The 16,910-nt window shown below is 40.6% G+C and overlaps 1 protein-coding gene across 9 annotated transcripts in view; it reads right to left on the minus strand.

Annotated features, from left to right (window-relative positions):
• Positions 1 to 10,748: 10,748 nt before the first annotated feature.
• LOC122540474 (polyhomeotic-like protein 2) overlaps positions 10,749 to 16,910 on the minus strand; it is a 115,210-nt gene continuing 109,048 nt past the window's right edge. For 6 of the 9 annotated variants that reach the window (XM_043676324.1, XM_043676323.1, XM_043676320.1 and 3 more), the window contains 2 exons: positions 14,996 to 15,245; positions 10,749 to 11,682 (listed from right to left, as the gene is read on the minus strand). In XM_043676324.1, the coding sequence (XP_043532259.1) occupies positions 11,528 to 11,682; positions 14,996 to 15,245 (405 nt within the window). In that variant the 3' untranslated portion in view covers positions 10,749 to 11,527. Of the gene's footprint in view, positions 11,683 to 14,995; positions 15,246 to 15,336; positions 15,532 to 16,910 lie in introns of those variants that run through there. The other 3 variants (XM_043676322.1, XR_006309316.1, XR_006309317.1) reach the window with 3 other exon arrangements.

The raw sequence follows: 16,910 nt of genomic DNA on the forward strand, positions 1-16,910 counted from the left end.
GATCTAAAAACCCTCAACTCCACTTTCCTGTCTTTTCCACATAACCCTTCATTCCCTTATTGGTTAAAAATCTGTCTACCTCAGCCTTGTATATACTTACCAACCCAACTTCTTCAACCCTCTGTGGTAGACTTCAAAAGATCGACTAGCCTCTGAGAGAGACAAGCCCTCTTCCCTGTTGTAAATGTGTGACTCCTTACCCTAAGATTATGCCCTTTGGTCCTCTACTCTCCCACAAAGGGAAGTAATGTCTCAGCATCTATCCTGTCAAGCCCTTGAGAGTCTTTTATGTTTTAGTAAAGTCTCCTCTCATTCTTCTAAATTCCAATGAGCACAGGCCCACCCTACTCGACCTGACCTTTTAAGACAATGCCTTCAATATCTAGTCTCAGCCGAGTGAACCTTCTCTAGCCTGTCTCCAGTGGCAGTCTGTCTTTCCTTTGATAAGGGGCCCAAAAATGTTTACAGTATTATGGCTGTGGTCTGACTAGTCTTAGCAAAATCTCCCTACTTTTATCCCATATTGCCTTTCAAATAAAAGACAAAGGATATGTCTGCCTTCCCCTATTACCTGCTAACCATAGCCATCATTTACTAAACCACAGACAAATGCCATGACTTATAAAGGGCAGATAGATGAAGCAGGCCTCAAGCTAACCTCCAAAGGGCAAAATCCTGTTCCAGTGTAGCTGGCTTTAAGCTGATCCAAATACGATCTGTCTAACTTCAGGCACCTATTACTATTACAATAGTGATATACCGTGAGTGAGATTTTCTTTTCTCACTAGATGTCAGCAGAGAGGTGATAACTACAGCCCAGTTTCAGTGAAATGTCTGTTACACTAAAGAATGAGGGTCTGGATTCTGTGAACTGTCGTATTATTGAAGTTTTCTGCAATTTTGTTATGCTCGCAAGTAGTTAATGTAATGTTCAAATAATCACTGCTGCTCACTGTCCACGTCTTGGTGAACCCAGGTGTGGGGCCAAATGAGCACAATTCATTGGAGATGGGTTGAAAGCGTGGGGCATGTGCAATCCTGGGTTTTCCAAATAGGAGTCTATAATAGAAAGGAGAAAGTGAGGACTGCAGATGCGGAGATCAGAGCTAAAAATGTGTTGCTGGAAAAGCACAGCAGGTCAGGCAGCATCCAAGGAGCAGGAGAATTGACGTTTCGGGCATGAGCCCTTCTTCAGGAAGGTATTTTATACCTGTATCAAAAGTATTGTGTCCAGTTATGGATTTCACATTTTAAGAAGGTTGTGACAACATTAGAGAGAAAAGATTCACGGCAGTGATGACAGGGAGGGAAAAAAACTTGGAGAAGAAAATGTTGAAACAAGATTTGCCAAAAATGTTCAGAAGCTAGACAAAGCAGATAGGGAGGAACTGTTCCCATTGACAGAAAGCTTGAAATTTGGAGGATTGACTGTAATTGAAACTGATTTAAAAGTGAAAGCAAAATCCTGTGTCTGCTGGAATTGTGAAACAAACACTGGGAGTGCAGGAGAAACCCAGTGGGTCTGGCAGCATCTGTTGAGAGAGAAAGAGTTAATATTTCAAGCCTGGTATAAATTCTTTAGTACTATTCAGACTCAAAATCGTAACTCTGTTTGTCTCCACAGATGCTGCCAGATCTGCTGACTTTCTTGAGCATTCACTATTATGATTTAGAAATAATTGGCAAAAGCAGTAATGACGACATCAGGAAAAACTTCTTTTAAATGTAGAAATTAGTCAGGGTGTGGAATTCACTGATCGGGGGAAGTGGAGGCAGATTCAGCTGTGCCTTTCAAAGGGCATTTGGATCATTTATCTGACAAGGATACGCTTGCAGGACTATGGGAAAAGGGCAGTTGAGTGCCACTGGGCGAATTGTTAGATTAGATTAGATTCCCTACAGCGTGGAAACAGGCCATTTGGCTCAACACCGACCCTCTGAAGAGTAACTCACCCACACTCCTTATGGCTGTGCTCTGACTACTGCCTTGTATAAATTTAGCAAAACCTCCCAACTTGCCTTTCAAATAAAGAAGAAATGATACATCTGCCTTCCCTATTACCATTCCCCTACATTTCCCCTGACTAATGCACCTCACACTATGGGCAATTTAGCATGGCCAATTCACATGACCTGCACCCCGATGGAAATCCACACAGACACGGGGAGAACATGCAAACTCCACACACACACAGTCACCTGAGGCGGGATTGAACCCGGGTCACTGGCGCTGTGAGGCAGCAGTACTAACCACCTGTTTATTCGGATAACCAGCACAGAGACGATGGGTGGAATGGCACCACCAGCTGGGATCGTTCTGCAGGCAGAATTCTGAAAACAAGCAACAATTCCTGAAGATGGCCTCATTACAATAAGACAGATATTTCCTAGGGACTGAAAATGTTACTGGCTCACAGTTTGAAACTAGACTCCAAAATCGGTAGCATATAAGGCATGATAGTACTCATGCCTAGCATATAAGGCATGATAGTACTCATGCCTAACTCCTCAATCCATCTAGCTGGCTGACAATTGAGAGGCTTGACTAGCAATGAGCTGCATGGGAAGTGGCAGTTGGTCATAAACAATTGTAAAGATTATAATGACTACTGCCTCTAAGATATTGCCATGGTAAATCCCTGGAAACTGGGCGCAATTTACAATGCTGCTGTAAAATTGTCTACTAGAAAATCTACTGCATGCTCTGTCCTCCAGACAATCTGTACCTTCCTCAGGATAGAAGATTGTTTGGATTAGACAGGAAGTTCTCTCACAATCCTAGCCAATTAACTCTCAACTACTTCCAATCAAACAGGCGAACTGGTCTTATAGCTCACTGTTACAGTTGCTACATATTTCATTCTTTCAGCTCAGCACCATGTTTGTATTATTGCCTCTGAGATGGAAAATTGCAGGTTTAAGCCTCACCCCTTTTGCATGTAAGTAGTTGGTGCAGTAACCTAGGAACTGATGCTGGTGCTGTCTTTTGACTGAGATAATAATTGAGATTATTCAGATTTGCTTATTCAGATGGTAATGAAAATTCATTTGAAACTTTCTAAGAAGAGAATATAAAAAATGGTCTAGCCAAAATTCGTTAAAATCTGTGAAAACATTATTAGCTCAGTTATCTTATTGCACTCAGTTGCACAAGTGAGAATGTACACATATTATACAATGTTCAAAAATGTGACAAAGTGTTATCAAACTCCAAAGTAAAACCTCTGTTTCACTTATAATTGATGAGTGCAGTCACTTTTTAAAATTTTTTTTTGAGTTCAGTTTGACTCTGAGCAGTGCATTTATACAAACCTATTTCTGGTGCATTTAAAAATAAAACTGCTTAGTAAATATATATAATCAGTAAAATTACATTTATTGAATATATAATTATAGAATATTTTAAAATGCTGTTTAGGGAGAACATTCATTTGTACAAACTCAGTCCAAGGTGATAATTGCAACCTTGGGTTACTTCCTAGAAGAACCAACTGTGGAATGAACTCAAATTTTTAGCAAGGCCCCAGAAAATATCCCTGAAGTAAATGCCAGATAATCTATTTTAGTAATCTTGGTGCAGGGATAAAGATTGACCTGGACATTAGCATTAGTTGACATTCTTTTAAAATACTATTTTGGGATTGTTGGAAGTCCTAAGGATAGAGATAGAATCTTGCAATACTTCAACTGAAAAAATGTCACCTCCAACAGTGTGGCATTTCTTTTGTACTGTATCTAAATGTTGTCATCAAATCATCCGTGTGGGTGTAGGCCATTTTAGCCTGAGAACACACTGACCCCCCAAAAGAGCATCCCACCCAGACCCACCCCTTACCCTTTCCATGGTTAATTCATGTAGCCTGTACATTCCTAGAAACTGGGCACAATTTAGCATAGCCAATCCACCTAACCTGCCATTCTTTCGACTGTGAGAGGAAACCCACGCAGACAGGAGAAGAAAGTGCAAACTCCACATAGACAGTTGTCGGGGAGATGGAATCGAACCCTGGTCTCTGGTGCTGTGAGGCAGCTGTGCTAATCACTGAGTCACCATGCTGCCCTGTCATTGATAGATAATCTGCTCAGTCTCTTAGTCATTTGGGTTTGTCTTATGAATGGACAAACTAACCCCAGGAATAGAGGTGGCACAGTGGCTTGGTGGTTACCACTGCAGCCTCACAGTGCCAGGGATCCAGGTTCAATTCCAGCCTTGGGAGACTAGGTGGAGTTTGTACATTCTCCCTGTGTCTGCGTGGATTTCCTCCAGGTGCTCCAGTTTCCTCCCACAGTCCAAACATGTGCAGTTTAGGGTGGATTGGCCATGGGAAATTGCTCATAGTGTTATGTGCATTAGTCAGAGGGAAATGGTTCTGGGTGGGTTACTCCTCGGAGGGTTAGTGTGGACTTGTTGGGCTGAAGGGCCTGTTTCCACACTGTAGAGAATCTAACCTAATAGGCTACTCACCCCCTTGAGCCTGCTCTGCATTTGGTAATATCATGATTGATGTGATAGCAGCCACAACTCCACATTCCAACTTTCACCATGAACTTATGGAAGCTGATCAGAATGAAGAGAGCTAACATCAGTGAGTAGGGCAGCAGCGAGCTCCCTTCAACCGGTTTCTGCCTGTCAGAGCCAGACTGTGATGTCACTAGAGAAAAGGTAGGTGACTGATTTTAAACTATTTGGCCAATCAGACAGACTATTGCAATTGAATGGATAAGAAATTGACTTTTAAAATATTTGCCATTCAAATTAATTAAATAGAAGAGGTGGGTGGCAGGTGATGTGTTGCAGCTGTAGTATGTGGGAGTGGTGGATGCTGAAACAAGTGTCAGATGTTGAGGAACTTGAACTCAGTGGATAAATTGGAATCAGAGTTGTGGATACTGACAAGTCAAGGAAGTGACAGAGTACATGTTTTTGAGAGAGAGAAATAATTTCAAGGGGATTGACTATCAAATTAAATATGTGGCAAAGGCCAGGAGTGTGTGACTGCATGGGAGGAGGTATGAGGATCTAGAATTTAGCTTGGAGGAGCCTCAGCCATTGCCCACCATGAGGTTCTTGTCCCAGATGTTTTCAAGGGCGCACACTTCAGGCAGGATGAGTGAACTGACCATAGTGTGCGGTCCATTCAGGAATAGTAATAGAGGATAGCATGGTTAGGGGAGTAGATACTGTCTGTGCAGCAAAGACAAGAGCCCTGAAGGCTGTGTTGCTTATATGGAGTCAAGGTACAGGGCATCTCTTTTGGGCTGGAGAGGAACTTGGTGTGATGGGAGTGGGGGGAAGATAGTGTGCACCAACATTTGAACAATTGGCAAAAGGTTTTGTTGAGGGATTGGAAGCAACCCAGGACTAAACTAAAAAGCAAAACCACCAAGATAATGATGTCCAGATTACTACCTGAGCCACATGCAATTTGGTGTTGGGTAAATAAATTGGATAAAAACAAAGGTGCAGAATACTCAACTCCCCTTCCTGCAATAGAAGATATTGGCTTGCTCAGTGTAGCATAGGGGAAGAACTGTGTACAGATTACAATCATTTAGTTGAGGCACCCCAATCTGCAGTTTATCAATTTAAATGAAACACATGGATTGAACACTACTCCTACGTGAGGTGGCTTCCATTGACTTTTCACTGTACTCTTCACAGAGTTGTCATCTTTATGTCCGTCGAATGGTGTTGTATGATGGTGCAGCTGAGCATACTGTATGAACTGCTGCTCACTGTGAGGATTACTGCCATGATCCTCTGAGGTTTAGGCAACTGCAGGACCTACTCAGTCTGGTGTGGGTGAGGAGAACCACTGCCTGGTTGAACTAGAAAGGTTCAGTTTATTGCATATTAGAAACTAGTTACAGGTTACATTGATCATAGAGGAGGATTATATGTTTAGACATGCTCAGAGGTCAGAGTCCATTCTTGCCCCTATGTCCATCTGGTAGTATCATAGTGGGTGGAGATTATGATCTTCCTCAGTATTAACCCTTTCAAACCTGTAAATAACTTAATTGACCTGGATGATCTCTTAGATTCTACATATTGATTAAAATCAGACAATAAAATTTAGCATAAAAACAAAAAAAAGGATAGAGACAATATTGTTAAAATCAATTTATTATGTATCAACACAAAAAAACCTGTAGTCAAAAGTAACCGATCACTCAATCAGGTCATGTTTCTGCACAAATTGAACAGCTCAGTAATTATTCTCAGTGCATCCATAGGAGCTTGTGTTGTCAGTTTTGGTGTGGAATTTACTGTTTATGTAATGTAACAGTGAGAATGTTATTAAAGACAACAAAACCAGGCCATACCAGGTGCTGAACGCAGCAATACAGGTGGTTACCAGGAAACTGATATCTTGCAGGAATGTAAACATTGCAATTTCAATTCACATTGACATCAGTCACCAGAAAGAGGACCCGCAACTACTCAAACTCAGTCAAAGGTTTGGTGAAATAAGGACAGGTACTGCAAATAGATATTCATTTACGAAACTGTCTATGTTTTTAAAACATGTGCATGCACATTGAAATATAATTCAAAACCTGAGGCAGGCACTCAAAAACAATACAAGAGGTCTCAAGAATGGCTTTAAAACGTAAAAACAATGACAAAACTTGGCATATTTTATAACCAATGCATATTACTACATTTTTAGTTAAAAAAAAACAAAATTAGGGCAAAATAACTAAGTTCCAGCTCAATTTCTTCAAGTAACTCCATCTGAGTTTTGTAATTTGGCTGAAAAAGTCTTAATGCTATCTGACAAAACAGCAGCTCCTAGTCCTAAATTGTTCATTACTTTGTGTTTTGCTACTTAGGTACATCAATTTATGAAGTCATATGTCAAGGATGGCCCTTTAAAGAAATATACAGTTGAAAATACTCAAAAGGCTTCCTTTCGTGCTAATATTCTCAAAATTAGAGATGTTTGAGGAAACGAGTGATATTGTGGTTCTTAGCAGGTAAATTGTACTACCATAATCATGTAAAATCTGTTGGTTGTAAAATATAAAGATTGTAAAATATAAATTTGACAGATTTGAGTATAAATATTGACTCATTTCAAATTAGTAAACTTTTGAATAGCACTAGTCTGAGAATTCTGATCTGTCAGCATGAAATATGAACAAAGTATTTGACAAAAACAGAAATTGCTGGAAAAGCTCAACAGGTCTGGCAGTGTCTGGAGAGAAAGCAGCCTATCAGGGTGGGGGTTGGGGTTGTTTGGAGGTTTAAGACTGCCGCACTGTCAAATTTACACCCTTATTTCCTGAAGGAACTGGTTTGCTGTGATTTGGTTTCATTAACAGTGGGAAGCCCTCTTGGCGTCTCACCTTAGTACCCATCATAGTTTTGTGACGGCTAGGTCGTTCCTTCCAAACCTTATTGAGTTCTTTGATAAGGTGACCAAATAGGTGGATGAAGGTAAAGTGATTAATGTGGTGTATATGGATTTCAGTAAGACATTTGATAAGGTGCCCCACGGTAGGCTAGTGCACAAAATACGGAGTCCTGGGATTCAGGGTTATTTAGTGGTTTGGATCAGAAGTTGGCTAGTTGAAAGAAGACATAGGGTGGCGGTTCATGGGAAATGGTCATCCTGGATTTGGAGATGCCAGTGTTGGATTGGGGTGTACAAAGTTAAAAATCACACAACACCAGGTTATAGTCCAACAGGTTTATTTGGAAGTACTAGCTTTCGAAACGCTGCTTTTCCATCAGGTGATTGTGGAGTATAAGATCGTAGGACATAGAATTTATAGCAAAAGTTTACATTGATATATAATTTCAGTTACTTCACAAAGACCTGGATTGTTTTGCGATTTACGTATGAAAGAACTGAAACCAACATGGTCATTCTAAAAGATGACAGACTTAAACAATCCAGGTCTTTTTCAATATATAACTTCAGTTACATCACACTGTAAACGTTTGCTATAAATTCTGTCTTACAATCTTAATATCTACACCACCTGAAGAAGAAGCAGCGCTCCGAAAGCTAGTGCTTCCAAATAAACCTGGTGTTGAGAGATATTTAACTTGGTCATCCTGGAGTTCAGTTACTAGTGGTGTACTGCAATGATCTGTTTTGGGGCCACTCTGGTTTGTCATTTTTAACAAGTGACCTAGATGAGGGCATAGAAGGATGGGTTAATAAATTTGCAGATGACACTAAGGTTGGTGGAGTTGTGAATTGTGCTGAACAGGTTGCAGGTTACAGAGGGACGTAGATAAGCTGCAGGGCTGGGCCGAGAGGTGGCAAATGGAGTTTAAATGTGAAAAAGGGTGAGGTGATTCACTTTGCAAAGAGCAACAGGAATAAAGAGTACTGGGCTAATGGTAAGATACTTTGTAGTGTAGATGAATAGAGAGATGTAACTGAAATTGTATATTGGAAGAGCTGGAGTATTGCATACAGTACTGGTCACCGCATTACAGGAAGGATGTGGAAGCTTTGGAAAGGGTGCAGAGGACATTTACTAGGAAGTTGTCTGGTATGGAGGGAAGGACTTATGAGGAAAGGTGGAGGGGCTGGAAGCTGTTTTTGTTAGAGAGAAGGTGGTTGAGAGGTGACTTAATTGAGACTGCGCTGTAATGTTCTATCACTTCAATGGGTAACTTGCTGATCAAACTTCAGTCAGCCAACACAACCTAGGGAATATGGATCACGGGTCAGAATCGGGGATTCTAGTCAACTCTCCTCCGTTGTTCTCCTGTCTTGTACAGTGGCTGTTGAAACCAGTTGTAGCATTTGACTATTGCTCTCTAACAGAAATCACTGAACTGCACTCTGGTTTAATACAGGCAAGTTCCATAGTGGGCAGTGCACAGCTAAGCCAGAGGTCTGTAAGGTGTAACCATCTCAAAGGACAGTGGAATTTTATTTATTTGAATATAGTTTCAGTGGATTGAGCTAGGAGTTTTTCAAATACCATTTTGTCAAATAAACATTTCAGTACTAATACTTTTTCACAAAAATACAAACACAAAACACACAAAAGTAATTCAAAGCTTTTTAAAAAAAAACTACAAATGACTTATCATTCAAATTCAAGTCCTGAACAAATGAACATTGAAATGTAATCAACACAGTACTTTCTCTAAAGGAGAAAACAAACAGGACAGGGAAATGACCAAATCTGGTAAGCCACATTTTGAACATGTCTTTGGTCATCTGAAGCCTTTCTATTTGTAGTGTACAAAAGATGGTTTCCTCAAGTGGAATACAGTCACTGTAATTCGAAAAGGCATGATTGACTTGTAGACTCTAAAATGCTACATAATTTCATAAGCTCAGAATACTCACAATATTTAGAAGGACATTGCCTACTTTGCCAGACAAGTTACCAGGTCAAAAGGAATTCAAAACACATCATAATCCATTGTTTGCAATACCTATTACATTTTAAGTAAATAACAGTGCAGACTTTCCAAAAGCAAATGTGCCAGTTTTGAGCAAAGTTATCAGGGGAGCTAAAAACTTTCTTCACTCGGACTCCTCGTGAAACTTTATTTTCTTTTAGCTTCTGGCAAAAATAAAATGAAATTCTTATAAAACAGAAAAAAAACGGAGAAATTTTTGTTAGACAGCTAATACTTGACCTTCTGTGACTGGTGTGAAGTAGTTACCAGAAATTAAATCTATATGTTTTAGTTGCTCCGTGTGATCGTAGAATTTTTTTCTTTTAAGGTTAGCCACTTGAAATGAATCACTTATAGCAACTGTGAAGCAAGAGAAAGGAATTCTGGGAGTCTTCTGTGTATGTAAATATTGAAGCAAATCAGATTTTCAGTTTAAGAACTGCCTGCACAACACTAAGTAAGCCAGTGACCAGCTGCACACCCAAAATATATTGTCCCTTTAACAACATTAAAGATCAATGGTTAAAGCTACATTTCTATGTCTTGCTTTGTAAGATCATACTTTATTTTTAATTTAATTGGTCTTTAAGGTCAGCAAATATAGTATTCATCAATAAGAATGGAGATAGTATTGCACCATAGACAGTGTGCTGTCATACAAGACTCCAAACTCTGCAAGTGGCCAAAAGATTGCTTTTATTACAACCCTGAGCTTTGGCCAGCAATGGTAATGGTTGAGCTGCACTAATGACCATACCACTTCTACCAAAACTAGTTTATTGAGAACAGTGGGGAGATTTCATCTGGGAGAATGCAGAGAGTGAACAATAGGTGCAAAGCTGCAGGTTCCAAATCAAAGATAGTCAGTGTCTCAATTAGCTTGAATGCTTCTGGGGTTTTAGAGCTTATAGACGTTGGGTGCCAGGGTGGGAGGTGGGGGGAAAACTAGCTATTAGCTTCAGTATTTCTGGGATTTGATTACTGGAGGCGTTGGGAAGGGGGCGGGGAAGAGAGAGAGAGAGAGGGGACAAGCTACTCCCGATATAAAGGAAGTGTGTATGTGACCATAAGTCAAGCACAGGATTGTGACTGGTCCCTCCCATTCACTGCGCAGAATCAATCTTCAAGAGCTGTGGCCTGAATTAATTGGCAGGTAGACAAATAGCAAATGGATTGGGTGAGAACACAATTGCCTCTGTCCTTTTCCCATTTTGTAAATTCCCAACTCCTCCTGGGAATGCAGCTCAGACTCTTGTACTAAATCACACAAGAGCCAGCTGCATGTCATCTTAACCCTTCAGTTTAATCCATGCACTAAAATACAATATTTTCAGTTGTAATACTAAATTCTGGCCTGTTCAGATTTCTGAATCACTATTATAAAAGTTCAGGAAAAAAAGTGAAAGAGGGAAAAAGGACCTTGGAAAATGAAATCTATGGCATGTTGGGGAAAGAATATTTACAGGTGAGGGTTTTCAGCTGTAGTTTGTAAAGGAAATACTGCCACACAGACAGAACATTAAATCACTTGTTTCTTTTACGTGATCTAAAAATTCTAGAAACAGGAACATCCACACAAATACTTCATCATCCAGTCTTATACAATTACAATTAGAGTCATTTTACAGCACCATTGTTATTCCAGGCACATTAAAAGATCACAAAATAGATCTTGATTATCAAATCATTCTACAGCAAGTCTAATCTCTAAACATGCAGATTCAAATAGAGACCAACCTCAGGACAGATCTAGTTCCAAAAAAAATGATTTTCAGGATGTCAGTGAGGTGTCCAATTGCCAACCACTGGCAGGTTCACAACATTCTGTAAAAGAATCATTATCTAAACACTCAATGCATTGAATCACATTGGGGAGAAGACTCCTTGCGCCAATACTGCTGCATTTATTTTTGCTTATGGAATAGCACTTCTTTTTCCATATTCAGGAAAAATGGTACCCGGAATGCAAGCTTCTCATGAAGCCAATAATTGTTTTGTGTTGCACTCATTGCAGTTGGAGTTTATTGTACAACACTTCCGTTTTCTTTCCAAACAGAACTATCATCACAGTGACCAGAAACCTCGGCTTAGAGAATAGCCATTCCTCTAGTTGTCCAACATTCCTCTATTTCCCATAGCTTTTGGTTAAGAATCTTTCAGCATGTTGATTCGGGCATAAATTTTCAAAGCCGGCCCTAACTTGATGTTCATGGCAGTCATCAGATGATCTTCTTTGAGCAGCAAAAGGGCCTGGCCATCAATTTCCTGTGCCCGGAATTCATCAGCAATCTCCTGGCAACCTGAGGAGAAACAGACAACAAGAACTTGACAGTCCTGGAATTTACACGCTCAATGAAATGCTGTTATCCTTTCTGTAAGTGTCAGGATAAATTAAAATCAGAAATTGCTGGAGAAGCTCAACCAGTCTGACAGCATCTTTGGACAGAAAAACAAATATTTCAAGTGCAATGACTTTCTCTGATAGATGTTGCCAGAATCACTGAGTTTCTCCAACACTTAATGCTTTTGTTTCACATCTCCAGCATCCGCAGTTTTTGTTTTAGTATCTATCAGGATAAAATCCAATGCATGTCATGTTTCTGAGTGCTCTGAGCAACTCTTCCTTTCCAATTCAATATTCTTAGATGTGCAGTGTGATGTGCAAAGTTTTGGAACAGTTTCCTGCTGGTTATGATCCATGTATAATAAAACCATAAAAGGGTCTCATCTTCCACTTGGTGAATCATAGAATCCCTACAGTGTGGAAACAGGCCATCTGGCCCCAAACGTCACACCGACCTGCCAACGAATAACCCATCCAGACCCATTCCTCTATCCTACATTTACCCCGACTACATTTACACCTAACCTACACAGCCCTGAACACTACGGGCAATTTAGCATGGCCAATTCACCTAACCTGCACATCTTTGGACTGTGGGAGGAAACCAGAGCACCTGGAGGAAACCCACGCAGACATGGGGAGAATGTGCAAATTCCACACAGACAGTCACCCACGAATTGTACCTGGATCCCTGGCACTGTGAGACAGCAGTGCTAACTACTGAGCCACCGTGCCATTCACAGGTAGCCTGATGAAGGAGCAGCACTCAAAGCTGGTACTTACAAATAAATCTGTTGGACCTGGTGTTGTGAGATTTTTAAACTCTGTCCAAACCACTGTTAAGAGAAGTGAAATTGAAGGATAGGATAGAAAGCTGCCATGCTATGAAATGTGAAAAGTACTGCAGAAGTACAAAATATTTTTAAAAAAAGGTTCTTGGAATGTAACACAAGGAAACAAACATTATGCCAGAGTTTTATAAAGCTCTGATCTAACTCCATCTGGAGTAACTGGCTTTAGTTCTGGGCACCACACTTTATTCTTGCATGGGAATGTAGGCATCACTGGCAAGGCTAGCATCTGATATTCTTGAACAGAGTGTCTTGCTAAGGCTAGTTCAGAGGACAGTTAAGAGCCAATCACATCACTGTAAGTCTCGAGTCATCTGTTGGCCAGACTGGGGAACACATTTCCTCCACTAAAGGATATTAGTGATTCTGTTCGCCGAGCTGGGAATTTGTGTTGCAGATGTTTCGTCCCCTGTCCCTTGCATGGGACTGCAAAGCCAATGTAGTGTACAAAATCCCATGCAAGGACTGCACAAAACACTACATAGGACAAACAGGAAGACAGCTAACGATCCGCATCCATGAACACTAACTAGCCACGAAACGACACGACCAGCTATCCTTAGTAGCCACACACGCAGATAACCAGCAACATGAATTCGACTGGGACAACACTACTATTATAGGACAAGCCAAACAGAGAACAGCCAGGGAATTCCTAGAGGCATGGCACTCATCCACAGATTCAGTCAATAAGCACATCAACCTGGACCCAATATACCGACCACTGCAGCGGACAGCTGGAACTGACAACCGGAAGCGGCAGATTCAAACCACTACAAATGCTGGAGGAAAGATCACAGAAGCGCTTCACAGGAGGCTCCCAAGCACTGAGGATGTCACCTAGACAGGGGACGAAACGTCTGCAACACAAATTCCCAGCTCGGCGAACAGAACCACAACAATGAGCACCCGAGCTACAAATCTTCTCACAAACTTTGGATATTAGTGAACTTGATGGGTTTTTTTTTTAAGATGTGAACACCAATATTAAAAACTTATATTCCAGAATTATTAACTAAATTTCAATTCACTAACTACCAAGATGGGATGTGAACCCATTTGGATCTCTGGATTACTAGTCTGGTGGCATTACCACTAAAGTGCATCACTCATTGACAGAATAGGCTTTAACAACTGATAACTGTTTCATGGTTACCGTTACTGAGACTAGCTTTACATTTCAGATTTATTAATGGAATTCTAATTCCATTAGTTGCTCTGGTAGGATTTGAACCCATGTCCACAAAGCATTAGCTGGGGGGGGTCTCTGGATTACTAGTGACATTGCCATTATAGCAAAGTCTGTCCTCAAGAAGGAGATACTGACCTCAGGAGGGGATGCAGAACAGATTCTCCTAAATAAAAGGGAAGATTTTGAGGAAAGGTTCCACAGACTGCAATTACATTCCTGTTACTGAGGACTACAGGAATGATCCAATTGTAATGTTTTAAGACAGAACCTTAAAGTAGGTCATTTAGGGATGATGTCCAAAAAGCATTTCCTCCCCTATAAAACTGTTGGGGTTAGGTCAACTGAAAAGTTCAAAACTACAAGATTTTTCTTAAGATCAACCATAATTGAACTGAATGGCAGCCTAAACTTATAACGCAGAATGGCTTCCTTCTGTTGCTATATTTGGGAATGTTTTAGAATATCCAATAAATATGAAAGGACATATGATGAATAGGACAGACAGAATGTGAGGTGCTGTAATTAGTCTGACAGCTAGAGAGAGAGGAATACAGTGGAACCTTGATTATCCGGCATTCGATTATCCGAATTTCGGATTATCCGGACAAGCACGCAAGATCCTGATGCTTGGCTAAACTGTTATCCGAACATTCATTATTCAAATGTTGAGGTTCCTCTGTATTTATCTCTCTCCTCACAGCTAAAGTGCTTGGATGTGAACTCTGATTAGTTGGTCTTCAGTGCTCATCAGCAGCTATTATCCAGGCACAATCTGAAGAAAAGCCAATCAATCAATCAATTGCGAGAGAGAGGGGCTGGTACTCCTGAAATTTGTACATCTTTGGAAGTCAGTACTCTTAATAGAGGGGGATTTAAAACTGACATTAAGGGCACTGCATACTGATCATTTCAAAATTCCACACCATTCAGTATAGAAACACAAATGAGACCATGTCATAACCTCCACACTTTCAGTTTGTTGCATTGATACAGTGTATAGAAGCCATGTGCACACTGTTGGAGTTACAGCTATGGGAACAAAAGGCTTTCATACTAAACATCGAGAGACCCTAACAAAAAGGGCAGATAGAGAAAACCAAATTTGCACATAAACAACAAAGAATATATTACAAGTACAAGTTTCAGGAGCAGGTTTACATAAAATCAACATCTTAAACTGACCCCCACCAAGTAAAATCTAAATACATTTGATGAAACTAAAATACCTGGCAGTGAACGGATGAACTCACACACGTCCTCCACATTCCACTTGGTGGGGTCATTGGGCAAAAAGTGATGACCGATTCCCATTGGTTCTCGCACTCTCATATCGTGAATATCCAACTCTCGATCATTCTGGCGCCTCCGAGATGTTGAGGAGCTGGCAGAGATGGGTGACAGTGGTTCCTCATAGCTGGAGTTATCTGATCCTCTGCTGGAGTCCTCCTGATTTAATCCTACGTTGGCTGGTGGCTGCTGGGAAATGAAGTAAACATCATGGCAGTGGCAGAAGAACAGCCCAAAGTTCAAAATTGTAAGTCATGGGATCAAAACTCAAACTTCCTACCTAGCAACTTTGTGGGTGGATCTGCACAACAAAGACTGCAGCGATTCAAGGCAGCTTAGGAACAAAAGATAAATGCTGGCCCAGTGATGACAACATCCATAATAAATTAAAAACAGTGGGTTCTTTTAAAGGTGGAGTTAGCTGTTTCAAAAGCATGGTCTGTCAATAAAGATCCTCTATGTTTGTTGCAAATGCCTGTTCATGAAAAATAACAACCATTCATCCTCAGGAATCAAAGTACACAATTCTTTGAATAAGGATGGAAGAATAAAAACAGGAAATACTTGCGTGAACTCAGTCAAGCCGCACAGGTTCAGGCAGTATGTGGGAGATAATGCTAAATTCAAACCCCATCTGTAGTGATACGGTGTTAGACTCAGAAATAGAAGGGACGTTTCTGTGGATCCTGCACATCAGACTGACTCGAGTGCCTTGAAGAGGAAATATATCACTTTGCTTCCTTTAACCCTCACCTTGAAAGCAAGTACTTATGGCAGAATACAGTTCTACAAGATCCTCATTTACCTGGCTTTTTATCTGTTTTTGTGTGTGTGCCACATCTGTGTGTGCATGCACATTTCATTATCAAGACTACCCAATACAGACATACATACTTTCTGTGCAGAGTCACTCGGATAACATTCAAAATGGAAATCCCCTTGTGGCTCAGGGAATACAGAGACCACTTGCATTGCAAACCATGCAAGTAAACAGTGATCCTCCAGGTTTCACAACAAGCTTAAAGCACAGTACAGTCATCATATTAGTCCAATGTGCTGCTCAGCATATAAAACACCCAAAACTCTCATTTCCTACCAATGCCAAGTTGGCATCTGTTTGATAGCCCTCATGCAATGCACCGTGAGTCATCTTACTGCAGTAAAGGTGTTTTCGGTATGCATTTTCTTTGGTTGCAAACCACAGATTGTAAAAATAATTGCTCAAGTTGAGCAGAGAGGGGGTTTTCACTGGGGAGTTGAGCAGCTTCAGAGGCAGCTTGGGAGCACAATTGTGCACAAACTCATTGAAAGAATACTGGCCTTAGGGGAGATTAATTTAATCGGCACTTACGCCTTTTACTGGAATGATATTCCTGCTGATGGGTCTTTGATTCTTCACCAGTTGTATTCTTCGTTTGTTTAAACAGAGTTATTCTTCTTTCCTCTCTATCCTTGGACTAGAAATGTTGATCAGCTGCATGTATTGTGTCCATCTCTAGGGCTTTTCTCATTCATGTTGCTATTCAGAGTGAACTGGCCAGCTGGAAAACTCAGCATCTGAACACAATCAGCCACCGTGGAGAGAGCTATTCAAATGCCAATTGGGTACAGCTTCACTTTAATTATTCCTGGGCTCTGTCCAGTTGATGACTAATTGAAATTTTTGCTAAAATGATTTTAACACTGTCGTGACCAAAGCAGAGTTCACAATCTGGGTCCACGGCTTCTCAACTAGATTTCTGCATTGAGCAATCAAATAGACTTTTATCCTTGGAGCATCTCTAACTGTCTGAAACACAATGCAAAAGTCTGAATTTGGGGAAAAATGCATAATCATAGATAAAAAATGGTTGC

Source organism: Chiloscyllium plagiosum, chromosome 34 (assembly GCF_004010195.1).
Source record: "Chiloscyllium plagiosum isolate BGI_BamShark_2017 chromosome 34, ASM401019v2, whole genome shotgun sequence".
NCBI classification, from domain to species: Eukaryota; Metazoa; Chordata; class Chondrichthyes; order Orectolobiformes; family Hemiscylliidae; genus Chiloscyllium; species Chiloscyllium plagiosum.